The following is a 27,761-nucleotide window of genomic DNA, read 5'->3' as shown; positions in this document are numbered from 1 at the left end:
ATCCTGGCTTAATCTAAGCCCTGTCTGTGAAACCAGGCCTAATTTCATAATTAGGCCTACTTCAATTGTCTTTAAAATATGGTTAAAGTGTACAGCTGAATGTACTTACAATTTAGTACATTTAAAACTTTAAATGTAATGAATAACTACAGTTATAATTACATGTGCTTTAGTGTGTTCATCAAAATGTACTGCTTTAAAGCACGACAAAATATTTATAAAAAATTATGATTTAAAATGGGATTAAAATGGGATTTAAGGCACTTAAAGGTTCTCTAAGCGATCCTGGGTGACGTCACTTCTTGTTGACGTTCGAACTCTTGTCAAACAAAACGGAGGCTAGCTAGACCCTCCCTCCTCCTCATCCGCACACTAACCCCCCAAACCCCGCCCCCAAGTCCTTCTTGTCGGTGATTGGCTGGAACAGTTTGTTATGTTTCGGGGAGCGGGTCGCCGCAGTTTGTTTTTGTTGCTGTTTGTGGAGCATGGGCCGTCTACAGAGTTCGCGTTTCTTTACAGTGTGTTCATGGGACAAAATGTTTTGGCCTAAAAAATGCGTGAGATCGCTTAGAGCACCTTTAAGGACTTAACTCTCTTTAAGAACACTTAAGTGCCCTTTTTACATTAATATATTATCTGTCATTTAAAAAAAAAAAAGATTGTTTAAAGTATTCAATAAAATTAAGTGCACTTCTCTTTCATAAAAAATGGAAAATGAAGCTTCCCTTGGGGGCCGCCATTGTAGCAGACTATCACCTGCTGTTAGCATTCCATTGACTCCCATTAATTTTGGCGTCACTTTGACAGCGAATAACTTTACATCTGAGGCGTCCAAAGACTCCATTTGTCCATTATTTATTTCTAAAGAATAATTCACGACAATAAAAGGCTCCATTACTTTGTATCTTTATGGCCCCGTAGAAGCCGTTTTTGTAAAAATAGGCTATTGTGTCATAGTCACGGGACTCTGTCGCACAGTAGAGAAATTACCGTATAGACAGGAGGAGAAGCTCGCAGGCAATCGGGGGGACGTGGAGGCATAAAGTCAAGGGAGAAGCCCACAGAGAGTCATAAAGTTGATCCTGCTGCTAGCTCATGGACAGCTCCTACTCACACTCTCCATCTCTGCAAGATTCGGAAGGGAATGATTTAGATTTCACTTGGCACAGCTACTAGAAGACTTACAACTGTCAGACAGGTTGCTCACGTCACATCTACGCCGTCAAGCTCAGTTTGAGCCTGCGCCGTACGCTCAGCCATCAGGAAGTGAGTGCTTCTAATTGGCTTCACTTTTCTCCGTTGAAATCTATAGGGTTGCTGTGTCCATTTCTTTTACTGTCTATGATAGCGGCCCATTGAAACGGCTAATGAGGTGCCTAATGAGGTATATAATCTATGGTTTCTACAAGCGGAAACCGAGGATCGAGCGAATATTACGTATATGCGACAATGACGAGGGACGAGCCATTATTTAAAACTGGAATTTCTCTGGATTTACAAATCCTTGGGAACCTTTGGGATAATGAATGTATAGTCCTACACAACTGCATGAAATATTACACTGTGCAAGTGTTTTTTTTATATATATATTTTATTACAAAAATCTTACATTGACTGGCTTTTGTTTACTGCCGTTTTAAAAAGAAAATACTCCACAGTGGTGTTGATTTATGAATTTGCACTTCTTAAAGCATATTAAAAACACCACATAGACATATGAACAACATTAAAAGCTTAATTTTCACCACAGGGGGACTTTAAGCTAATGAAATACATGATAATAAAACCAGTTCAGGAAATGATTACAGAGACATATGTGTAAAACATGGTAAATAATGTCTGTTTCCATGTTGTATCCATGCAGAGCAAAGGCTAGCATAGCATGGTTTGTTTATCCTCCTCAGTTCGGTTGCTACAAAGCTAACAGAAGGAGTGCGATTGTTTTTTTAAATCATCATCCTCTTTTAAGTGTCAGGTAATGGAACAGCATTTATGGTCGGAAGGGGATATGACGGAATATTCTTAATACGACTTTGAATGGGATTCAGCAGAAAACCATGTGAGATGTTTCCAGCATTAATGGGCTCTTATGTTGCTTCCTACGATTATACTTTCCCCAGAAGCTTGAGGGGAAAAAAGGGAAAACAAGACGGATGAGGAACATTTGTGCGTCTACACAGAGCTCATATGACTTTCCAAGAAGGCCTGGCAGCAGAGAACTACTCGAGGCTGAGTGAACCTCTAATAGCCATCATGATACAAGAGATTAGGTCCAATTACATATATTTTGTACTTTGCAAAAACATGTTGAAGACACACTGGACAAAAGCAAGTTTTTCTTTTCTCTCATAAAATGACTTTGTACACTAAGATGCATCAAAAGATACTAAGTTTTGTGGCTAAAAGGGTCAGATGGGAACTATAAAATCAATATATAGTTCAATATAAGTTCATTACGTTCAAGTAATAATTAGACTGGGCCAAATTATAGGCCAGAGAATAGATTCAGAGGTGAATTCATTACACAGTTGTGGTACTTTAGTCCATATTTTAGCACAAATACCTCCGTCTTATTCACGAACCACCCACAGTCTTAACCAATTCCCACACACACTAGTGCTTTTAGTGCTACATTAGGCATATTAAGTCATTCTTTTTCAATACACACCAATGCAAAATACTTATTATAGATTGTACCTTATTCACTTACCGCCTGCCATAAATAGAAAGCAGATGGTAAATATAATTTTAATTAAGTGATGTTTGTTTACTTTTTCGAGTGATTGTGGCAGCAGCAATTCATCAAAATCATAATCAAGGCAAATAACCAGGCATATATCCAGACAAATAAGCAGCCACCTTCAGCATTTAAAGAGTTTATTCAGGTGCCGCAGTCCTTTTATATCTTCAGTTTAAGTATTTTTTTAGGCTACATTTTTTTTTTCAAGTAATGAATGTGTGTGTGTGTGTGTGTGTGTGTGTGTGTGTGTGTGTGTGTGTGTGTGTGTGTGTGTGTGTGTGTGTGTGTGTGTGTGTGTGTGTGTGTGTGTGTGTGTGTGTGTGTGTGACATAATAACCCTGAAATCCACAATAGATTGAGATCATGTGTGTGTTGTGTGTTAGTAGATGAGTGTTCCTTGGGTCTTCTTATCTGACTCATTCATCGAATTCAGAATAGCAATGCTAGCTTACTAGTATATCTAATCTTTATATGGCAGAAATTGCAAGAGTTGAATGCTAATATGCTATTCTGAATCAAGCCATTCATTGTGTAAGATTATGGAGACACCGTAGTGTCAAGTGTCAAGTGTCAAGGGGTCAAGGTTTGGCTTTCTATCATGAGCCCATTAGCCCCTGCTGGTAGATGTCATAACTACATCATTAAAATGGGCAAAAAGCATCATGCTTTTATTGATTGCCATCCAAAAGCTGCTGGATATTCTGACAGAATACTTGAGCAAACATGGTAGAATTCAAAATGTATCATTCTTGCACCAGATGTTCATATAAATTTGAATGCTAATGGGTTAGCTCTCTTCAGGTTTTATAGAGCTCCTTGTTTTTAACATTCTTTTCTAAGATGACCAGATGTCCGGGTAGCCTCCATTTATCGTGGCCTGTCCCAGCTGGACCTGTCCTTGGAAATGTCCCTTTTTTTCTTTTTTTTTTAGCTGTGCATTCAAAACATCCTGACATCCTAGATAGTTTATTGTTTAAAAACAATACATTACACAATGTATTTTATTATTGGAAATGTATTTTCTGGTCCCTTAAAGTACACATTTTGCAATATATATTTGCATTTGAAGGTTTTTAAAATATATATATATATTTCATCTTTATTTAAAAAAAAAAATTGTGAAGTTCATTGAGACCTTTTTGTTATTCAGTATTAGGCCTATACATTTTTGATATGTGAGTCAATATAGCAGTGTCTTTCTTCACACATACGAAAATCATTTAAACTCAAATTAATAATTCAACTCCATTATGTAAATAATGCTAAATAAATCAGCAGTAAGCAGTAGCAGCTAAGCAAATTATCAATAAACTATACGTTTTCCCCCACTTGATGATTGCTGCCTGTTTCACACAGTATCTTTAAAAACAGCATTATATAGGGACTGCACAGCATGCAGTAAAGTACATTCCATTTTGAATACAGCTCTCAACTGCAGCACTGGCCACAGTGAAGCGGGATGCAGACGGTGAGGCAATGTTGCAGAAGTCTGAACCCCCCCAGTCTGTGTCCATGGCCAACCAGCACTGCCACACCATTACATAACACTACTGCAGAGAGAGAGAGGGAGAGAGAGGGACAGAGCGTTTAATAAATCACGCACAGACACACTGCAGGATTCTCCACAGCTTCAGCTGCAGCCTGCACACATACACCCATTTCACACCGCAACGACAATAGACAATATTTTGGACTTACTACGAATGTTCAACATTCTTATTATGTGACGCAGCTGTGGACTTATTTGGCACACCTGAACAACACAAAACACTCCCGTCAGCATCTGTGAGAAACGTGTGTGTTTGTGCGTGTGTGCGTGTGTGTTTACAGACGAAGAAGCACGAGTGCAGCCGCAATGTAGGCCTACGCTTACGTGCGTTCATATGATTTCATAGCTACAGTTCAGTACAGCCCTGAGGCAAAATGAAGATGAAATGGGGATTCCTCTGTGTGCAGATGAACGGAGGAGAGTGCTGTGGAATGAATATCAAGCAATTTACGCAAGCACGACTGTTTGCCTGAGCAAAATTCATCGCCATGATGCTGATGTTGTGGGCCGTTGCCAGGACATTTATGCGTTTGCTAAGGCGTTGCATTTTTAGGTTGCATTTGAATAAAAAATGCTTGATTTTGTGTAAAGAGGTCTGTAAGTGAGGTCTATTTTAAAGTCCATTTTCATAGTTAACCCTGAAAAGACTGATAATAAATAATAGTAAAAAAAAAAAAAGGCTTAGGCCTACAGTTTATGAAAACCTTTTCACAATATTCTAATTTTGAATTTGGGTTTTTATAAGCTGTAAGCCATAATCATCCAAATTATAACAATTAAAGGCCTGAAATATCTCACTTTGCATGTAATGAGTCTATATCATATATTAGTTTCACATTTTAAGTTGCTGAAATAAATTAACTTTTGCACGATATTCTAATTTTTCGAGTTTCACCTGTAATAGTTAATCTTATGTTTACTTAATAAAAATCAGTAAAGATTTCACAGCAAATAGACACATGTACCACAAACTGAAGGTGTAAATTTTTACTTAAAGTTAATTGCTAAAAAAAAGTATAAACTATCAATCAGATAGTAAGGTTTTGCATATACTGTAGAATTTATGGGGTTAAGCACACTTTATCACCAACTTCTTATACTGTCTGGATTTTTAAGACATTTATGTCATGTAGGGGAAATTTACTTTTAAAAGAAATGCGTTACAATCAGCACTTGGAGTAAATAACAGTATAGTACATTTTTAATAATACATTTTTCAGGTAACTACTAAAGCATTACTTTTATATTTACAACAAAATATGAGTTACTTTTTCAATAAGTAAAGCCACTTACTCTGTTTTCCCATTTATTGACTGACACCTCTCCTGTCCCCAAGTTGAGAGAAATCGGCAGGGAGTGCAGAGGTGTTGTGTGGTTATTGCAGTTCTAGACTAAATGTGAGCGTGCATTTACTGATCTCACTTGTACAAATAGATTCAGTATTCCTCAAAATGAATAAAAACAGTGAAATGCAAACTCAGGTTATTACACGAACCTGCAATAATTCAAATTGTTAAATAACACAAAAATACTTTATAGTTTTAATCTCACTTTAAGCAATGTCTTCACTGCTGACCTACTCAACTATACTAATAAGCAAAGATAACTTTAAAAATGCACACCTGTGATGGATGTGGATGTGATGGATATAGCATTCATAAATTACAAGTTATAATTAGGTCATAAACTCCTGCTCAAATTAATCTGCACACACAAAGTTAACATATTTCTATTGTAGATAACATATTTATAACCTTTTAATACATTCTAATATTTTCCTATATATGGCTTGGACATTTTTTTTAATTGTCCAAGATACATTTAAAAACCACATTTTGCATTTACTCAAAATGTATTTTAATATTGGAAATGTATTTTATTGCCCCCAGAGGTACACTTTGTAATATAGTTTGGCATGTGAAGGTTTAAATGAAATTTAAGATTTCCGCAGCAACTCTTTTTACTACATATTTTGCATATTTGAAATGCCCAACACATAAAGAGTGTCCTTTCTGTTTTATCTTTATTTTCATAAAAATAAAATAAAACACTGAACCGATGACAAAAAAAGTGAAGTTCTTTCAGTGTCGAGTAGAGCAGCGTTCCTCAACCTTTTTTGTCTTTCATAAGTTTTACAGTTCAGGAGTCAAACTTTCAGAACAGTGATTTTATTATAAAATGAACATTAAACATATTACAGTGTAATATTTCAGTTACACATTTAATAAACCACAAGCAGGCCACATCGAGGTTATTGCGCTTTATTGTTTTGTTGTAATGATGAGCATCTTCAATCCTTATAAAATATACAAATAACTGCAGATTTTATTTTATGGATTAACCACCTACTTTATTGTGATTAAACAAGCACAAAACTATATATATATAAAAAAAAAATCACTCGTCTTCCTCCACATCCTCCACATCCTCTACCTCCTCCACCTCCTCTACCTCCCCCACCTCCCCCACCTCCCCCACCTCCCCCACCTCCTCCTCCTCTTCTTCATCACTGATGACATATTTTTTGGGTTTCTTGGCAGCTGCAGATTCATCATCTTCCTCTGCCTTTCGCTTTCCAGAGTTCTCTCCCTCCTGAAAAAAAAAGATAAATATACATTTTTAATTCCCTAAAGTGCACTTATGGTGTTAGTCAAGGTGTCTTAGAGACAAGTCAGAAGTTTTCCAGTCTCTCAGAGCATTAGAATTGTTTTTGATACTGTATCTTTAAGACTTCTATATGTAAATGACTTCTGTTATGATTGGCTAGCCTATTAACCTTTGAAAAAAAGCATAACTACAACTTTATTCAGGTTCTGTTGTCAATCCGCGTTCACGAGTCCGCAGCGTGCGTCTCCCTCAGACTGTAAACGAAGCTCGGGCACACGCGTCATCAGAGTCACTGCGGACTCGTGAACGCGGATTGACAACAGAACCGGAAGAGAATACAATGCTGAATAAAGTCGTCGTTTTTGTTATTTTTGGACCAAAATGTATTTTCGATGCTTCAAAAAATTCTAACTAACCCACTGATGTCACATGGACTACTTTGATGATGTCTTTATTACCTTTCTGGACAAGGACAGTATACCGTACATACATTTTCAATGGAGGGACAGAAAGCTCTCGGACTAAATCTAAAATATCTTAAACCGAAGAGTTCCGAAGATGAACGGAGGTCTGACGGGCTTGGAACGACATAAGGGTGAGTCATTAATGACAATTTTCATTTTTGGGTGAACTAAGCAGGATTCAGTTACCAAAGAAACAAGAATCATGGCGAAAAATTCAAATATTGTGATTCATCTTAAAGGGGCAGTTCACCCAAAATTAAAAATTCTGTCATTTACTCAACCTCATGTCAGTCCATATACACATGACTTTCAGTCATCTTTGGAACAAACACATTTTTTTTATTTTTGCCAATCTATTGAAAGTCCACGCCAAAATGTTCAAGCTTCAAAAAGAACATTAAGACATTGTAGAATTAATATATATAAATTGAGTGGTTTAGATCAGTCTTCTGAAGAGAGACAATCACTTTACATGATGATACGATATGTCTTTTTATTCACATATAAACATTGATCAAACAAAAGCTCAAATGTACTTGCTTGACCGGTGAGAATGAACCTCATTGGTTTTTGCATGCAGTGGCCACTGGATAACGATGACTTTTTGAAGCTTGAAAGTTTTGGTTGCATGGACTTTCAATGAATAGTAGGGGTGTGATGAAACACTTAGCTCATGAGATGATACACAATATTGGGTTCACGAGAAGGCGATATTTTAACACTATTATTAAGAAAACTTCAATGACAAAATATGTGATTGAAAGTCACAAAATGCAAGACTATGCAGGTGCAATTTTAATGTTTTAACAAATATAGGGCTGCCACTAACGATTATTTTGGTAATCGAGTAATCGTTCGATTATTTTGAGTAAGCGGATAATATTTTTTGTGGTAATAAAAATTTATCCAAGAGAACAATAGCTTTTAAAGTTATTCAAAATACATATATGACAATGAGGCAATTCTAATTGGTTCAAATAAAGCATCAAAAGAAAGTAATCCAATTTATTGAACAACTGTTAAAATAGATCATCATGTAATATACTATAAACAACAATGAACTTCATTACGCATTATAACAAATGCCTGCAGAGGGCGCCAACGGACTGGTGATTTTTGTTGTTACACTTTACAGCATGATCAAATCCTTGTTTATTATTTGCCAAACAATATTTAATTAAAATGTCCACTTAATATTTAATATTTGGCCACTTCTTTCCAATAGAAATGCCAGTGTAATTTCTTGAACAAGAACATTTTGATGTCCACATGCAAACTCAAAGCGAGGGTTTAAACTTTTACTTTGAAATTGCAATGAACGACAATTCACTCCGAAACCCGCAGCGCATTTATTTATTTATTTAATTTCACAATAACACTATGAAAAGGTTAAATCGCACAGTGGCTGCCGCCTTAGAAAACAGTCTAATAATGCGGTCCATTGATTCTTAAGGCCACTTCCCGTATTTTGCTGGTTAAACGACGTGGGTAAATTAAAATCGAGGATTTTTTTATTATATGTATATCTTTTTAAATCGCGCACTCAAATTTAGTCGAGGAATCATGACAGCCATATCTTGTAACGAATGTGACTTCAGTTTTACTTTCTTAGTATGAGACAGAACAACATAATGCAAGCACTATAAAAGGTTTTGCCACAAACTCAACTCTATGATATCACCAAACAGCTTTCACCTTGACGAGAAATATCGTCACGTTTCTATCGCAAGATCTCATCACACCTCTAATGAATAATAGACAAAAATTATGAGAGAATATTAAAAACATCTTCATTTGTGTTTAAAAGATGAAAGAAAGCCTTACGGGTTTGAAACGACAGAAGCAAATGATGACAGAATTTTAACTTTTGTGTGAAGCAAACCTTTAAAGTCGTTAACTTTGATTCATGGCTTTGATCTCTTTACTGAAGAAAACGAATGGGAAATATACTTTTGTAACCAAGGATGCTGAAAAAGTGGGCGGCCAGTCAGAGTCGTGCTAATGGTTAAGACATATCATATATATTTCTTTTTCCAAGTTCTTTTTTAATAAACATGAACAGTCTGTTTGGACGGAAAGTTTCACCTCATCACTGTCCAGTCTCTTGGCCTTCATCAGCCGCTGGGCCTTGTCTTCATCGGAACCTTCATCGCTGTCTGACGAATAGATCCTGGCACGCTCCTCTATGACCCACAAACAAACAAACAAACATTTTAGCACAGCTCAGAATTCAAGACACATTTTCAAGCATTCCAGAGAGATGTTCTTTCAGTAAATACCTCTTACTGGCACAAACAAATCAAACTGAACAAACTAATCTAAATCTCAGTTGGACTCCGACATAATGCAGTATTAAGGAGTCGGCAGGTAATCGGCTAACGGCTGTAACGGTTACTGTCGGTGAGAAAGTGTGCGCGTGTGAGACGTACTGTTTTGGGAACACAAGCTGTTGTTGCTGTACAAAATGTTCTAGCTGATCGCAGCAGGTCTCAATCTCACTCAAAGAATCTGTTGTGCAGAAACACTGACCCACGGGGAAGCGATGGAATACAATATAGAGGACAGACACAGCACCCCACCGCAGTTCAGAGGCCATTTCAACTGACCTACTTCCTATAGAGGCTATCATTTTCACACTAAAGCTATTGGTGCAGATGCAATTCGGAGTTGTTTGTTTAGTTGGTGTAAAGGGTTTTTCCTCAAAAAAGAGGTTTACAGGTACCATATGTCTGAATGGCTACAAGCATATGGAAATGATTAGTGATGCACAGAAATCCCGTCAACCAAAAACTATGTCCCAATATACAGCATGTTGGATGGTTTTGGAGGCCCGAAATCATTGACCAAAATGCGCTGACCAAAGTGTCCATTTCGTGCTCACAACGTGGATAAACTACATGTCAGCTGTGTGGATGCTAGGGCTGGGTTGACAATATAATTGAATACATTTTAATCAATCTTCATTTTGATGAATTGATATCAATTCTTAAATCCCAAGATTAATCTTTTATTCTATGCTGTTTTCAGTTGATGAGTGAACAAAACTACACCATCCAATAATCACAATACGCTTTGTGACTTTTGATGTGAAAGTCTAAACTTAAAGGGGTCATATAATGGTACATGCACTTTTACAAGGACGTCATGCAATTTGTTGGACGTCACACGGTCGGAAGCCCCTCCCACGATTGTTGATTGACAGCAGCGTTTCAACACAGACCCTCCCTCGCTCGTGAGCGAGCTGTCAATCATAGTCCGCGCGGACCGGTGCGGTCATTGTTGATATGCTGGAGCACTGTCTATGAGCAGAATGGCGTCTAAGCGATTGTGTTGTTCTGTTCTGTTCTTGGGTGTAATAACGAACACAGCAGTCATTTTAATGTTCCTAAATCCGAACCGCTGAAGACGCAGTGGCTGAGTTTGTTTTCGAAGGGAATATTCCCCACGAGCAACGTCAATGCTCTCATGTTTGCCGAATCCTTTCTCACCAGACTGCTTTATAAACGAGGGTCAGTATAAAGCTGGATTTGCTAAGAAGCTGATCATGAAAAAAGGATCGGTACCAGCTATTCGTGTTCCTGCTGAACCTCTAGAACAACTGAAGTGAGTGTAACGTTTTATTAAACTTTATATTAATATTTATATTAATCTTTGCAAATCGCTAGCTGCACGCTTCACAATGAATGCGTCTAAGGTTTACACTTAGGGTACATTACGGCATGTTTTCTATGTATGATGTTCTCAATATAATTCATAATCCCACGTTTATACTGAACAACGCGTTATGGTTATTGTGTTACAAACGGTGTACGCACAGAACAGAGAGGCGGAGTGAGCAAAGCTCATTATCATTTAAAGTCATGTGCACTGAAACGGCGTGCTGAAAACAGAGCTGTTTTTGACCAAGTAAAATAAGTGTTTTCTTACAATACTAATGAGAATTTTTAATTAAAGTATATTACAAACTTTTAATTTAGACCCTAAATAATCATACTAGCTTGTACAAAAATGGCATTATATGACCCCTTTAACTTAACCTGTTATATCTCCTTTACAGAATGTTTCAATAAATCGGTCATTATAGACACCCTGTTTAAATGTTTATATTTCAACAATTATTTGTTGATTACTAAACAATTTGATTAATGAATTGATTATTAAATAAACCTTGTGTTCAGCTAAATTAACTAAGTTTGGTTTTGGAAAAAAAAAAATTTTCCGTGCATCACTAGAAATAAAAAGGGGTGTTGATAAACATAATTCCCAAGAGAATACAGATATTCATTGTCACAAGTTTCAAGACGTTATGGTGATTATTGAGCACTGAAATTATTCTCCAAAGTTTTGCTTTATGACCCGGTATAAAGTTTAAAATACATTTTGTAGAATTTTGAGTTCATACATTCATTGGTTTCAAGAGCGTTTTCCCAGTTACCACAATTATCTGATGGTAGCCATACGTGTAAAATACAGTTTTGATCGACTTCTGAGATGTAATGTGTGTGATATGTGCACCACATGAACGCTGAACACAGTGTCATTAGATTGCAATTGGCGTCGGCCTGGGGCTTATTGCCTTTTAATATAAAACACGTCAAGCTCGCGATTATCTTATTCATCCAATAATTGTTTATCGTGTCAGTAACTTTAAGCAGTTCTGAAAAGCTGGATATGTTTACATACCACAAAATAAACGATAAAGCAATATCTAAATCGACTGACTGTCTCATCCTCAGGGCCGTCGCTAGTGGGGTGAAAGGTGGTGACAATTATAGGGGCCCCCGCTGCCCAGGGGGCCCCACAAAATCATACTAGTTATACTATTTAGGCCCCTGTAGTATGAATAATTCTAATATTTATATTAGTTGTATGCCTGAGATTTAAATGAAAACCACAAAAACGTGCAATTTGGGTAAATATTTTTCCAAATATCTGCTTCTCTTACCTCCATAAAAATGGTTTAGTCCGACCTAAAGTATTTATTAATTATTCAGTCAGAGTCAGTGACAAACATCAGATGGACCCAATAAAATTGTAAGTCCCACCCCAGCTCGTGAACAGAACCAATCAGAGTTGAGGCGGCAGCCTGAAGTTAACGATGAACTTGGTGGAAGAGCAGGAGACTAACTGACTGAAAAATGTCGGGGAAAAGAAAACATAAATCAGGGAACCAGAAATGCCAGGAAAAGACGGAGAGGGAGGCAAGGAGAGTGGTTGTATCCCAGTCGATCAAGACGTTCTTAAAGACCGGTTATATTGTTATTTCGCTGGGAATTAGAAAACTTCCGTCTACAGTCTGCCGTGTACAGTCTTTTTTTATTATCGGTGCGCGCCGCAATCGACCGAATGATTACGTGGTCTAAATTCCTGTCTTTTTACACTATTGTAACTAGAGTTTTAAAAAAATTACACGAGTCACGACGCATTGCATTATGCATCTGACCTGCCGGCTGATGATATTTAAAACATCGAGAAAACACGAATACAACACACTGCACTTGGATGAATAAATGTATTCGCTTTATTTAATAATATTACCAGTTCCATAATATCTTTATTAAAAAATAAGACAATGAATGGTTTTATTTTTTGAATTAGACTGCATTCTTGTCAATTTCTAAATGTTTACTTTTTGATTTATGAATTATAACAGACTGATGGGGAAAAAAATTATTACTTTTTAAAAATTGGTTTTATTATTATTTAGCAATTTCTTGCTTTTTTGTTAGTTTTTATTAGTTGTAATTTTTATATAAACATTTAACTTTTAAAATAAAGGTTTTACAACAACATCACCATCTTCTGTTATGTGGGCCTCCATGTTCATCTATTGTACAGTATATGATATTGGTGGAGGGTGGTGGGGGCCCACATCAATATTTTTTCAGGGGGCCCCGAATCCTCTAGCTACGGCCCTGCTCATCCTCATTACATAATTAAGTAACTTCTGTTTTGTCACTTTCCAGATGTGATGCAGGGAAGCTTTGTCATTAAATGCTAGTTTTTATTTGCAGTTTTCTTTACCACGTAAAGACATCCTGTTACGCAGAAGACTTCTTGAATGTATTCAGTGTTGTTATGTTTTGTGTTTCATACATGTTTTCTTTTGGGACAGTGAGAAATAAAATTGCAACTAAAATTTAAAACATTTAATTGGACCAACAACACGGTTTGGTAAACTACATTTTTCCATTGGATCAACATATTTCTAATGGAGCCCATGTTAAAAGACTGTTGCCACAATAGATACAATTCAATTCACAGAAATTCAATTAGGCCAATTGAAAAATTTAGATGTGACCAGTCAATAGAAATTTCTGAGTTGGAGAGGTCTGACATTTTTTACAGTGTACAATCGGAAAATGTTTGAGCATTTTATACACAACGCCCAATGTGTAATATTTTCCACCTTACCCCTCAGACCTCCACCCTTATATTTGCTCTTGATGGCGGCTAGGCTGATGGATTCGTCACCCTCCTCATCCTCATCATAGCGGTCTGGCTCCAGGTACCCGGCGTTCAGACCTCGCTGATGCTGTTTCTCTCTCATGCGCCTCTGCTGGGACTCACGGCGGATAGATGCACGTAATCTCTCCTCTTCTTTCTGCACAGAGAGAGAAAAAGAAACTGATGTCACTGCAGGATTACACTGAACGAACACATCCCTTCCTAGTTTATCAGTCAAAGAGGAGATAAACAGACACATTTTATCTGAGTAATGAAAAAGGATTTAAGAACTAAACCTTATTGGATTTAATAAATATTTTCATTTATTAAATTTTTCAGCAGAGAAGTTCCACGACTTTCCCATGAAACTGCAGACAATCAAGATTTTCTTTTTAATACAATCATTTTACAGAGATTGCTGGGGTTTGTCAGATACTAAACTTTTACATTGAAACACTAAAATCATAAATGCCGTTGATGCCACCTGGAATGTATTGTATTTGTATATTGTATTGAATTTGTATTGTATATACTCTACTGTTAAAAATACTTTTTTGAAATAATTTTCTTATGATATCCGAGGCTATTTATTTGATTTAAAATACGGTAAAAACGGTAATATTGTAAACAATCATTACAATTCAAAAGAACAGTTTTCTACTTTAATATTTTTTAAATGCAATTTATTAAGATTTTTCAGCAGTCATTACTCTAGTCCTCAGTGTCACATGACCTTCAGAAATCATTCTGATATGCTGATAAGGAGTGCTGCTTAATATTGTTCTGGAAATCGTGATTTAAAAAAAAATAGAAAGTTAAAAAATAACAGCATTTATTGGAAATACAAATCTTTTGTAACAAAATAAAAGTCTTTACTGGCATTTTTCATAAGTTTAATGCACCCTCGCTGAATAAAAGTATTTATATATATAAAAAAAATCTTACTGACCCCAAAGGTTTGAAGGGTAGTGTATATATACAATGTAAATTCAGGCCAAGTTGAATCAAAAACAGGTCCAGGCGTTTATGCATGATTTATGCATGATTATTATCTCTCAAAATCACTTTCAATAAAACCTGAAATCCTTTTATAGCTCTTCATTTATGACACATCAACATTTATGAAAGTAAGACTGTCTAATGGTGTCTAGGTCTTTGACTGACTTATCGTCATTCATCTGATATGAAATATGGCTCGTCATTCATCTGATATGAAATATGGCTCTTTGGACATTAGAAGTAGGAAGTTAAATGCGGAAATAGATCAAACATTTACAGTACTCCACTTCAGTTGTCAGACAATCTGTTTAGATAACACAGCTCAAATCATACGTGCATAACCTGCTGCTGCCAAGATCTGCTGTGTGTGTGTGTGTGTGTGTGTGTTAGAGTGTGAGAGAAAACGTGCTGTGAGCCGAGATGGCCTGGTCTTCACAGACTCTGATAAGTCTGTTATGTTACTGCTGCTGTCTTATGCAATAGCTTATCAGATTTTAACAATGAGATTTTCTGAAATGAAATGACAAGAGCGGAGTCATTGTATGTAATGTTGTTCTTTAAAGGCCCCGATATACTCAGTCAAGGCCAAGTTCTTTTTCATTCCTCGCTTAGGAGTAAAAAGAAGCTCGAAAAACGTGACCAGTTAGCAAAAATCCGCACGTTTAGATGAATATGTAATATGTGAAATATGTGAATTCCCTTTCAACAACAACAAACACAGCGAAAATGACAGCAGTGAGAAAACAGCCATTGAGAAAGCATCTGATAATGGTGATGTGCTTATGTTTGCAAAAGCTCTTCAACAAAGATCATTTTAAAGCAAGGATAGTCCTGCATGCACATGGGTTCCTGCAGGTACTCGACGGGTGAATCGCTAATATTTGATGTAACAGGTGGAATAATATTTACCTTGGTTAGGAATCAATAGGAAAGAATATTCGACTCAATTGATAGGCAGCGGCTTTTAAACGATCCCCTGCTTATTTGTGTTAACGTTCTGTAGTCTGAAGACAGTCAAAGGTCTCACATTACAATGTGAATTGCAGCATTGGATGTTCTAGCATTGTCGCTGTAACTGAAGTGATTGACAGATTTCAGTCATTATAAAGGGAACGCTCTTTGCTCGCTTAAGTTTCTGTATATAATCTATTAAAAATTTTAATAAAAGTTGTATTTTACATGTTTGTAAGAGGACCAACGGCCACATATACACTGCAGAGTTTCAGGAGAGACAACCGCATTTAAATGCAGAGTGAATCCGCTAAAATATCCCCGATATATATATGACAGTAAAGGCTCATATTTTGCTATGTTCTTTGCCTTTATGGAGACATCTCAGCATCTTTGATTTATGCACACTTGTTCAAAATAGCCTGTATGGGCAGATTGTTAAGAAAAGTTGTTTATTTTTCTTAAATGTCTATCAACTCAGAAATAATTGACTGCTGTTGGATAACAGCTCGGGTGTTCTGTTAAAGTCCCCCTGTGGTGAAAATCAAGCTTTTAATGTTGTTTATGTGTCTATGTGGTGTTTTTAGTGTGCTTTAAGACAAACCATGTACAAATTCATAACTCAACAAACACCATTGCTTAGTATTTTCTCCTTAAAACTGAAGTCTAGTCTAAACTTAAAGACAGTCTCAAAGTCACGGTTTTGAAATAGCTGGTGTTTCTGATGTCACAAAATAACCAATCACAATTGTAACCAATCACATTAACGTGTGATCATCAATGAGTGGGTCTCTGAGCTGGTGCGAGTCTGTGGAGGCGGAGCTAATTTGAATATTCATAGAACTGTGAATACTAAATGAGGCAAAGGTGTAGAGTTACATTCAAGCTATTTTAAGGCATGAAGAATTTATTTTTTAAGGAAAACTTTTAAATATGTAACTGATGATTAAAGATGAGTTTTAAGGGATAAGTTGATTTACTACAGGGGACTTTAAGTAATGCGGGTGCGGGGCGGGTGCAGGTTTACCAAACAGGACCAGTGCAGGACTCTGCTTTACAGCATTAAAGGTTGTATCAGCGATTTCAGGCCCAAACATAAATGATCCCATTCATCTAATCTTTTCTAACGATCCGCTAGCTGCCCGCCCCATAAGCAGGCCGTCAAAAAAACGCGTCTCTGTAGGCAGCCTAGGCTGTGAGATCTGCACACAAAAACAATTGGGTTCACCAACCACTCAAAACCAAAATAAATAGTGTTCCAACCAATCACCGACAGGGGTTCGTTGATAGACGCTGGCTTCTTCTTCAGCTCCGCCTTCTTGGTTGGATTGGTTTATTTTGGTTTTGAGTGGTTGGTGTACCCAATTGTTTTTGTGTGCAGATCTCAGAACCTAGGCTGCCTACAGAGACGCGGTTTTTTGACGGCCTGCTTATGGGGCGGACAGCTAGCGGATCGTTAGAAAAGATTAGATGAATGGGATCATTTATGTTTGGGCCTTTTTTGGGCCTGAAATCGCTGATACAACCTTTAAACATGAAAAAAAAACATGTCAGTGTCCCTTTCAATTAGAATTACAACTTCAGTTTCTACTATAAAGCGACTCTCCAGTGCGTTCATGTTTTTACTCGCCGATGTACGACCTCGAGGAACAGAACAGAAGAAATGGACCGGAGATGATTTCCACGTCAGAAAAGGCGGAGCTTCAGAGCCACACCTTCCTATTAAATCATCGCCAAGGACCAATGGTAGTTCGATGGTGTTTACCAGGCAGAGCAAACTTTTCCGGAAAGTCAGAGAAGCGGTTTCGAACTCCCGAAAAAAAAGAAAAAAAAACTTTGTTTTGCCTGATTTTGTTCGAAATGACATCACACCAGTTTGTTCTTTGATTTGGCTTCAAGTATATCGGGGCCTTAAAATTCAAAACATGATGCTTAAACTCCCTAGGAGGACATTTCTATGACCTCGTTTCCTCCTACAACTCCAGGGTTTCAGAAAGAAGAGCTTTTTATTAAGGAGGATACACGTTGTGAAATAACCTCCCCCTGAAAACACAGCATTTCTGTGTTGATATGAATTTTTTCCATCAGTCTTGGTCTAAACTCAAATCTCTTTGCCGAGTTCAAGTTCGTGTGTGTTTGTTTTACCTTGATCATCTCATTTCTCTGGGACTCTGGGTCCCTGCCAGCCATGGGCAGAATTCGGATCTTCTGTGTCTTTGAGCAGCGGTCAGCAAGAGAGAGGGTCATTTTCCTGTGTGTGGCGCTGTCTGTGGAGTGAGGTCTACAAACACACATACATGTCAGCTACGTGTAGAAATACACATCGAGGCATCCTGAAGTGTGATATGCTTTAATTAATAACTCATTTTAGAATTATTACAAATGCATATTACTTGAGCATAGGACATTTTGTTCTTTTAAAAATGTCACATAACAAAAAAGGCTTAAAGATGATTAAAAATGTTGAACAACTAGGACAAAAGTTCTGCTAAAACTCTTTACAAACTAAACTTAAAGATCTTTCAATGAAACAGGTTTTATCCTGGGAATATTATATATTATATGTAAACAAAAAGGCTTTCTTTTCGATGAGGGCGTTTGTTTGGGCTTTGTTTTCAGGCGCTATACTCAAACTTAAGTAAAAAAAAAAAAGTAAAATAAGATTAAATACATTTATTAAATGTATATATGCTTGCAATATTGGTTACATCATTTGAGGGATAATTCCAGTATGAAATTTTATACTGGCTTAAATGAAGGAACATCATGATTGAAACTTACTTAAAAACAACAACAGTTCCTATATCAAATACCGTAATAAATAGAATAGCACTAAATAATGTATAGGGGTTTTTATTGCCATCATGCAGCCTCTCCTGTGTAGAGGTACTTTTCATACACAAAATGTAAATTCAATGCAGATGTGCAAGCGGTTATGATGGTAACAAAGAATACCTGCTTATGACAGTGAGTGAAACTGTCACTAAAAGACGATGAGGACTTGGATGATGAAACCGGAAGAGCTAAAGTGCTAACTTGTGTCCAGGTTGTGGCCTACAAAAACATGTGATCCTGTAGCACTGGTTTGCAAAGATTACCCAATAGCACCACCTAGCGTCCAACCAGTGATATATCATCACTACCAATACTATGGCTGTGTCCGAAAGCTGAAAAATGCTGCCACTGCAAGCAGGAAGGCAACAAGACACGTACTGAAATATCATTATTTGGTCGATTTTTGAAGGCAGCATAGATGTATCCTTCGCTGCCTTTGATATCCCATAATCCTGTGCGTTTCATTCCATAAGAGAAATATGGTGTCGGAAAGTTGCGGTTGGTGGTCAGTTTGTATGTAAATGTCCATTTTTGACAAACTTTTGATGTCATTTCTAGCAAGAAATTAGTATTAGGGATTATACATTTGTTTATTTATCACCAAAGCTCTCTTTATTTTGTTGTAGTAGATCAGTAAACCACTATGCTGCCTCAGAAGTCTGTCCGAAATTAGTTTAGTGAGGTACCGTCCTTCATGCGCCTGCAAGGTCATTGTCTGATATGGCAGCGAGGCAACAAGTCAGCTGTCTAAGCTTTCAGATGCAGCCTATAACCGCGCGCGCGCGTGTGTGTGTGTGTGTGTGACGCACCTGAAGGTGAGTTTAGTCTTGAACACAGCCTGACCCTGCAGTCCTGTGCCCTGGCGGATGAACAGGTGGTTGTGGTCACCCTGTAGTGGAGCTTTATACACATCAAACACCTCATTCCCCAGGTGCAGAGACATGCTGCAGAAAGAGAAAGAGTGATGCTGATTTCCAGATTTCTGCTGAATTTTATCATCCGAGCAATAATCAGCACCTGCCGAAATGATTCTGTGCAGTTTTCCAGCACCGAATTCTGCATGCATCTCCTCACCTGCCGTCTGACCATTTAACAATCCTTGCGTTGCTCTCCTTGACTTCGATGCCCTCCTCGTCGCGCCTAGAGCGCCACCTGATGGTGTTCTCCACCTTCAGCTTGAGACGGGTCCGTCCTTCCTCATCCAACATCTCCTCATCCTCAAACTCATCCTCATAGTATTGAGGGTCAAACGGCCTGTGGAGAGACAGTGAGAGATGAGACAAACTGCTGACTGACTGGCATTGTAAGGATGGAGCATTTAGAAACTCCTTCAGTTCTCCAGGAGACATTCACACACCTGGGCTCCACACTGAGAAAGTTGGGCAACTTGACAAAGTAGAGCTCACTGCCCAGATCTGTGCTGACTTTGGGAATCTCCACTTCGATCCTCGTCTCTGGAGCCGGCTCCTCCTCGGGATGATCTCCCTCCAGACCGTCCTCACCATCCTATTTATTCAGTTCAGATTCATTCAATTGATTAGTAATTTGCATATTGAAGGGTTGCAGTTTATTTTAAGGTGATATTGTTACAGTGTAATTACACAAATAAGTAGAGAGTAATATTTACTATACTATAGGGTTAGGATTAGTTATTTGTAATTATGCATAATTTACTGTTATTACTATAGCAAGTGCATACTAACGTGGAATTACGTCACCATAAAATAAAGTATTACCTACTGAAAATACAGTAAAATATAAAAACTCGTTTAATTCTAGGTGTTAGAGAGGGTGAATATGGTGTAAATCTAAATTATGACAAGAAATAGGAATTAAACCTTTTCAAGGGTGAGAAAGATGACAAGATGCCCAAGATGTAATTACTATTTTTTTAATAAAAAAAATTCATTAAATTATAAAAATCAATAAAGAAATATATTACAATAGTAATAATACTATTGTGCAGTAAACTAAATAAATACATGAATGAATAAATAAATACATTCATTTTAGAAAACAACAGTAAAATTACAATAGTAATATTTAAGGCCGTCTTAATTTGTTAGTACACTGTTAGTACATCATCTTCCTGAAAAACAAAGCACTGTTTATTTAATTTTTTGTATTTTTGTTCTGTTGTATTTTTTGTCAGTTTTGTTTGCAATTAGTTTCTTTGTTCGTATTGTATTGCTGACTGTTTACTTGTCTTCTGTAACTGTTTTGAGGACTTTTTACTTACATTAACTAACCTGGTACTAGTTTTAGCTGAAGTATCGATAATTGTGAAAGTTCACAGACATTTACAATGACTCATATCATGAAATTAGACTTTGACCATATCCCCCACCAATAATCATGTTTAATAATCATGATTTCAATAATAGACCAAAATAATCAATTGTGATTTTTGCCATAATCAAGTGCCGTCCTGCATTTTTTCCTGTTCGTGAAGCCGTTCCACTCTGATATGTACATGCCAACAGTGAAGAAAAGCCTACCACAAATTCTGTTTAATTATATTTCAAACCCCCTAAGAAAGGTAGCTTGTTTGAGAAAATATATAGTTAGTTATTTAGCAGATTCATTTATATGCGTGTAAATGTCTCACCATTGGTTGCCCAGGTGTGAGAGGTTTCTCTGCGTCGCTGTCTGATGAAATATCATCTGCTTCCCCGAACAGATCATTTGCCGCGGGCTTCTTACCTTCACGCACACAAACACAGATTTTAACAGAGCTGCTGTGTGTGTGACACTGCGTTCCATCACAGCAAGTGTCTGTCACTCACCCCTCTGTGAATCACGGTCAGAATCCGAGTCAGAGTCTGAAGCGATTTTTTTCTTTTTCTTGCGTGTGAAATCCTCTTCGCTGTCACTGCCCTTGATAGACTCTGAAATAAATGATCACAAACAGAAAGATTTGTTAGAATAAACATGTTAATAATATCAGATGAGAACAGATCTATGACATCTCAGGTTTTGTCTGAGAAGGTAGACCTTTCGTTTTTGACACAAATACAATAGCTACGTTTAATATTAATAATATTAATCATATTGATTGCTCAGTCGGATTGAAAAGGTTTCACATAAACACCTCCATTCAATTGAGTTTGATCTAAATCTAATCAAATCGAAAGTTGTGGTGTAGACCTGAAATAATCTGATCAAAGGGAATAAATAAGCATATAAACGCTTTAATCCCACCATCGTTTTTTTTAGATATGTCACCAAGGCAAAAACGACAAAAAAACCGACTCTTCTTCTGAGTCGTATTTACCACTGGGAAGTAAACATGGCGGAGGGGAGAACGACTGCTTCTGTGACTTGCTATTCATTATTTTGTTTTTCACAACAGCTACAACATCTTGTCTTAGCATATTTACATACATGTATAATCATTTTGAGTCATACTGTATTATCCACAGCAAATATAGCCTGTATTTGACCGATTCGTCAAAAAAACTGACTATACTGTAGATAGCGTGGTGAATGTTTATATGGTTGACAATGAATATGGGATGCTAAATATAATTTTGCCATTTATCAAATTTTCCCAATAAATTGGCAATAATAAACCTGGTGTCCTCCATGGTTCCTGTTCTTTCTGACAACAAAGCACTTGAATGCGACAAGCTCGTAATCATGACTTCAGAAGTGGGAAGTAAGACATTTCCGATAGCAGGTGAAGGCAGCATTAGTATAAATTATAACATTATGCACTGTGATTTAAATGACAAATAAAATCCAGCTTAGGGGCGAAAAATAAATAAAAATAAAATCAAGTCGCGAATATAACACACCTGATTTTTGTCTTTCCCTTTCTTCATCAGAATGGTCCCTTTCATCATCCGAGTTCTGCGGTTTGTCCTCGTCCTCTGATTGGTCACTTTTTCCATCCCCGCCCCACTTCTCATCTCCGGAATGGACATCTTTCCCTGACCCCTCTCCATCTGAATGAGGTGTGCCAGGGTCTGAATGACCACTTCCAGCTTCTGAGCGTGGGCTGCCCGCCTCTGACACTGGACTTGCACTTCCTCTGTCAGACCTGTGGCTTCCTGCTCCTGAGACGGGACTCGCTACATCTGACCTGTGGCCCCTGTCATCATCATCGCCGTCCTCCTCGTGATGGCCCTCTGACCCACTGTGCTCGTTGTCCGAACGCATGCTCGCCTCTGATTGGTTGCCTGATCGCCCTGACGGGCTGCCGCTGTGCTGGCTGCCGCTGTGCTGGCTGCCACTGTGCCGGCTGCCGCTGTGCTGGCTGCCACTGTGCTGGCTGCCACTGTGCTGGCTCCCGCGCTCGTCTTCACTGTCGTCTCCAAACAGCTCTTTATTGCTTGGCTTTCCCCCATCTTCATCCTCATCTTCGTCATGATCCCTGTCACTCTCGCTGCCAGAAGCATTGCTGGCAGATCTGGGTCTCTCATGCTCCGATTCAGACCCAGAGCCAGAGCCAGAACCAGAGACGGACGCTGGAAGAAACACATCAAAGCATACACAAATTTATTAACTTGCTTTAATATTTTTAACTTGCTTTTATGCTAATATGCCTTTATCCGAATTGACTTAAAGCTTCAATATGAAACACATACCATAAACAAGTACTTCAGAAACATTTCACATGCCAAAAAGAGCTACATAATGAGGATTTTTTCCAAATGTAACAGCTAATTTTACAACTAGTTACTGTTTATTCATTTTAATTAATTCGTCAATGCCATAAGAGTGTCTTCAATTAAAGAATATTTTTTTTTTTTTTTTTTTTTACAAATATCATAAAGTAATAAATATTTTTGAGATTATGGGAAGTTGCACCACGTGACATTTTAAAACCTGAACTAAGCTTGCCTTGTTATACAAACTATTCTGTACAAATTATTATATTACATTAAATTATTTGATATTTAAAGATATAGGGTTTTTGAGATTTATCTTGACGGGAGATCATATGGGGACTCTTACATCGCTTGGTTGGACCATTATAACTTTGATAGAATATGAATTATATATATATATATATATATAAAAAAAATCAAGACAGTTGTATAAATGATCATGACATATAATTTCTAATGGCAAAGAAATGAGCAACATACACATAGTGAAAGAGGTTTATTCAAGTCAAATTTTTGCACTTGTTTATGCATTTTACAATAAATATTTTGATGAGGAACAAATGTCCATCTACCCTATTATAATTTATATTTCAAAATGTATAATAAATATTATAGAAAATAGATGTATTTGGAAAGACTACTACTTTTTTTTTAAATACATCATAACATTTTCAAATACTTCTAATTGTGGGCGATATCTTTGATTACTTCGTTATTTTGTGAAGATAATAACTGATCTGACCATACCGATAAATCTGATGAAAAATTGTCTGCAGTGCTGAAGCAATGACCGTCTTACAGCTGTCTGCACATATCGCTAAACGAGAGCTCTGCTGAGATAAATATACTAAACACATAAATGAAACACATTTTCAATGATTAATGCAATAATCCAAGTGTAAAAACTACCTCGTTGCTCATTGTCACTATCGCCATCACTACCGAAAAGCTCGTCCATGTCCGCCATTTTCACCGGCTGTAAATAACGATCAACATCCGGTTGAAGGTTTGTAAACCCAGAGCTCCGGTAACACTTTATAAAATAAAAGCCCTTTTAATAAAGTAAAAGCCCTGGAGATATCTTATAGACAAAAGCCTCTTACATGCAGTGATTCATTCCATTCGGCCCAGTAATGAATTACCACACTGCATTGAAGTGTAGTGATATTAGTTCATAAGAATTGTATGTGATTTATTATAGCTACTGTGTAGCTTACTGTACAGCTAACATGAATAAGCTGATTCACATAACATGTTTATATAGCCCAGCCCACACAAGTTACACAAATGATCAAAAGTTCACACACCCAATATAGCCTACCGTGTTTTGTTACCTGGATGATCAAGATGAGTCCTTTGTTCCCTTTCGAACGGTCACTTCGTATTGCGTAGCTATACGCAGTGGGGAAACTCCTTTTCCTCGATTTACTGAAGCCTATATGTAAAACGCATTTGCAGCTGCACAGCTAGCACACTGAGCGTCTGACCCGCTCATAGGCTGTGCTGCAGCAACTGCACATCCAATGGCGCGGGCGAATCTGACGCACGACCAATGAGCTAGCCCAACGTCAGAGCCCGTCGAGGGGGCGTGGCCCAGCCTATATAGACCCCCGAATTCGCCATTATAGCAGATTTTACTCCTTCAGCGACAGTACACATGTCCCTGAGCTTTTTACTGTAGGATTCGCCGTCGAACAAGCCTTTCAGCCTGAGCGAGCTTCTCTTCAGCAGACTTCGCCTGCACGTCGATTGTCTCCTGACGCCGTCTCACCTGTGGCTATCCGGCGACATCCTATATCCTTTGCATTATTATTTTGTGAATTCTCTTCAGTATGCCTCGTTCATCCTGCGCCACGTGCGGAGGCCGTCTGCACGAGGCAGACCAGCACACGAGCTGCATTTCCTGCCTGGGTGTCGACCACGCAGAGAATGCTCTCTCTGCCGGTGGATGTGAGGCCTGCGACAGCATGCCTATCTCCGTGCTGCGCAATCGGCTAGCCAGCGCCAGTCAAGGCCCGCGAAGCGCTACCCGCTCCCCAGGCGTCAAGGCCCTCGACCCAGTGCCGTGGCCGACCAGGCGCCTCCGAAGTCGTCCTAGCACGGAGGGGAAAGAGAGAGGGCTCGTGTCTCGCGCTAGCCGGACCACCCTCGAAGAAACCAGCAAAACTTCCCACAGCTCCCTGTTCAGTTCAGGTGGCTGGGGATTTTATTATTGTAAACAGGCCCGCAGCAGTGAGCGCGTCTCTGCAAACAAACGCCGTTTTCACGGCGACCCAAATAAAGCACAAAAAGAGCATGTTTCACAATCACAACACACGGGTTCACGGTCCCCCTTCACTAGGCGGCCCCCGCCCTGTTGTAACACTGACTTCCCCCCGGGCAAAAGCCTATATAGTCAGTCAAACACTCAGTATGTGCACAAATCACATTATAAGGGTATCAGGTCCCCCTATGTTAGGCGGTCCCCCCCATTCAGTGTGTCACGCCCTAGCCACACGAGTGATGGCCTGGCAAGCCATCCCTGGTGTGTCGAGTTGGGTCATAAACACTATAAAGCGAGGCTACTCGCTCCAATTCACTCACAGACCCCCGAAATTCCAGGCGGTTATCGAGACATCGGTGAGAAGCGGCGTGAATCACGTGCTTCGCACCGAAGTTCAGGAATTATTAGCAAAAGGAGCGATAGAGTCAGTCCCTCCCGCGCTAATGTATTAGGGGTTTTACAGACGCTATTTTCTAATTCCAAAGAAAGACGGCGGGCTCAGACCCATACTAGATCTGAAGCGTTTGAATAGGGCTCTCATGAGACGGCCTTTCAAAATGTTAACACTCAAACAAATTCTCGCGCAGGTTCGCCCGGGGGACTGGTTTGTTTCAATGGATCTGAAAGATGCATACTTTCATATTCAGATCGACCCTCGTCACAGGCCATTTTTGAGATTCGCCTTCGAGGGGAGGGCATATCAATACACCGTTCTGCCGTTCGGTCTGGCTCTGGCACCCCGTACATTCACGAAATGTATGGATGCAGCGCTCTCCCCGCTGAAAAGCCAGGGAGTGCGTGTGCTGAATTATCTCAACGACTGGCTGGTGCTAGCGCAGTCGAGAGACGAACTAATAGTTCACAGGGATTTTATTCTCAGCCATTTAAAGTGCCTGGGTCTCACAATCAATGTTGCCAAAAGCGAACTGAACCCCAGCCAGAGTGTGGTCTTTCTGGGCACGGTTTTAGACTCGGTGACAATGAAAGCGCGGCTCACTCAAGAGCGCGCGCTCTCTGTGCAGACACTGGTAGCCGCATTCAGGGCGCATTCAGTTGTCAGACACGACCCCCTGGCCTGTTCCGATGAGGAAGGATCTCCTCACACAGGCCAACGGAACGATGTGGCATCCCCGACCCGATTTATGGGCCCTCCATGTGTGGCCCCTAAACGGGTATCCGGGGACCTTCCTGACAGGGTCTTAAGCACTATCTCTGAAGCAAGGGCCCCGTCTACTCGGCGCCTTTATGCTTTAAAGTGGTGGGGTTTTTCCAGCTGGTGCTCGAGAAATCGTATTGACCCAGAGTCATGTGAGGTTTCGGTGGTGCTCTCCTTCCTGCAGGAGCTACTGGACGCGGGCCGCACCCCGTCCACGCTCAAAGTGTATGTGGCAGCCATCGCAGTGCATCATGCTCTGGTGGCTGGCCAATCACTAGGAAGGAATGACCTGGTGGTAAAGTTTCTGAAGGGTGCTAGGAGGATTAACCCCTCTAGGCCCCCTTCGGTGCCGCCTTGGGACCTCTCCACGGTCCTTAGGGCCCTGAGGGGACCACCTTTTGAGCCGCTCCAGTCGGTTGATCTAAAACCACTTTCGCTAAAGACTGCTCTCCTGTTGGCATTGGCATCTATCAAGCGAGTGGGAGATCTGCAGGCCCTCTCAGTGAGTCCTGCATGTTTGGAGTTTAGATTGGATGACTCCAGAGTCATTCTCAAACCCAGGCATGGTTATGCACCCAAGGTGCTCTCAACGCCGTTTAGAGCAAAAGTTATTACGCTATTAGCCCTTCCCCCTTCTGCCGAGGATGGGGAGGTTAATCTTCTCTGCCCTGTCTGTCACGGTTCATGAATTCGCTGTCTCCTTCTCGTCTCATGTTGTGCGTGGGCGGGGTCGCTGATCACCGCGGTTGATTGTTCCAGCTGCGCTCTATCTGCGCGTCAGCTGTGGCTGATCAGTGAGCCCTATTTAGTCCCTTTGTTTTCTCCCTGTCTTTGTCAGATCGTTGTTGGATGTTCCAGTGTTACCCACCTGTCTCTTGTTCGCCGTGTTCCTGCCTGTTCCAGTCCTGTTCGGTTCGTCGGTGTTTTGGCACTTCTGTTTGGTCTCCTCGGATCACTTTCACCTGCACGTCTGGATTGTTCCTCCTCCTGCCCTCTCGGACTGTTCATCGCTGCTCATCCTGCGAGACCCCACAGCGTCCCTGTGCTGCCATACGGCCGTCCCACGGACGTTTGTGCATCCACTAGTGTACTACAATAAACATCCAGCTTTTACTTGCAATTGAATCTTCTGTCTAT

The 27,761-nt window shown here is 39.1% G+C and overlaps 1 protein-coding gene across 2 annotated transcripts; it reads right to left on the bottom strand.

Annotated features, from left to right (window-relative positions):
- Positions 1–6,534: 6,534 nt before the first annotated feature.
- Positions 6,535–24,225, bottom strand: leo1 (LEO1 homolog, Paf1/RNA polymerase II complex component). 2 transcript variants are annotated; one of them, XM_056256712.1, is made up of 13 exons: positions 24,115–24,225; positions 22,883–23,061; positions 22,390–22,852; positions 21,379–21,480; positions 21,201–21,295; positions 19,950–20,098; positions 19,667–19,846; positions 19,402–19,536; positions 17,903–18,038; positions 13,775–13,964; positions 9,446–9,543; positions 6,768–6,881; positions 6,535–6,731 (listed from the first exon to the last, which is right to left on the bottom strand). In XM_056256712.1, exons 1-13 carry the CDS (start codon positions 24,170–24,172, stop codon positions 6,687–6,689), a joined length of 1,944 nt encoding a protein of 647 aa, XP_056112687.1. In that variant the 5' UTR covers positions 24,173–24,225; the 3' UTR covers positions 6,535–6,686. The 2 variants fall into 2 exon arrangements, with proteins under 2 accessions (XP_056112687.1, XP_056112686.1); XM_056256711.1 differs by having other exon boundaries at positions 22,390–23,061.
- Positions 24,226–27,761: the final 3,536 nt, after the last annotated feature.

Source organism: Rhinichthys klamathensis, unplaced genomic scaffold (assembly GCF_029890125.1).
Source record: "Rhinichthys klamathensis goyatoka isolate OS25496 unplaced genomic scaffold, OSU_Roscu_1.1 h1tg000131l_1, whole genome shotgun sequence".
NCBI classification, from domain to species: domain Eukaryota; kingdom Metazoa; phylum Chordata; class Actinopteri; order Cypriniformes; family Leuciscidae; genus Rhinichthys; species Rhinichthys klamathensis.
This window is presented reverse-complemented; position numbering and strand designations above follow the sequence as displayed.

Coding starts and splice junctions, on each gene's coding strand:
- leo1 (XM_056256711.1), bottom strand. CDS start 24,172: ATGGCGGACATGGACGAGCTTTTCGGTAGTGATGGCGATAGTGACAAT. Junction 9,544..13,774: donor TAAGGGTGGAGGTCTGAGGG/GTAAGGTGGAAA, acceptor TGTGGGTCATAG/AGGAGCGTGCCAGGATCTAT. Junction 6,732..6,767: donor AGGAGGAGGAGGTGGGGGAG/GTGGGGGAGGTG, acceptor GAGGTAGAGGAG/GTGGAGGAGGTAGAGGATGT.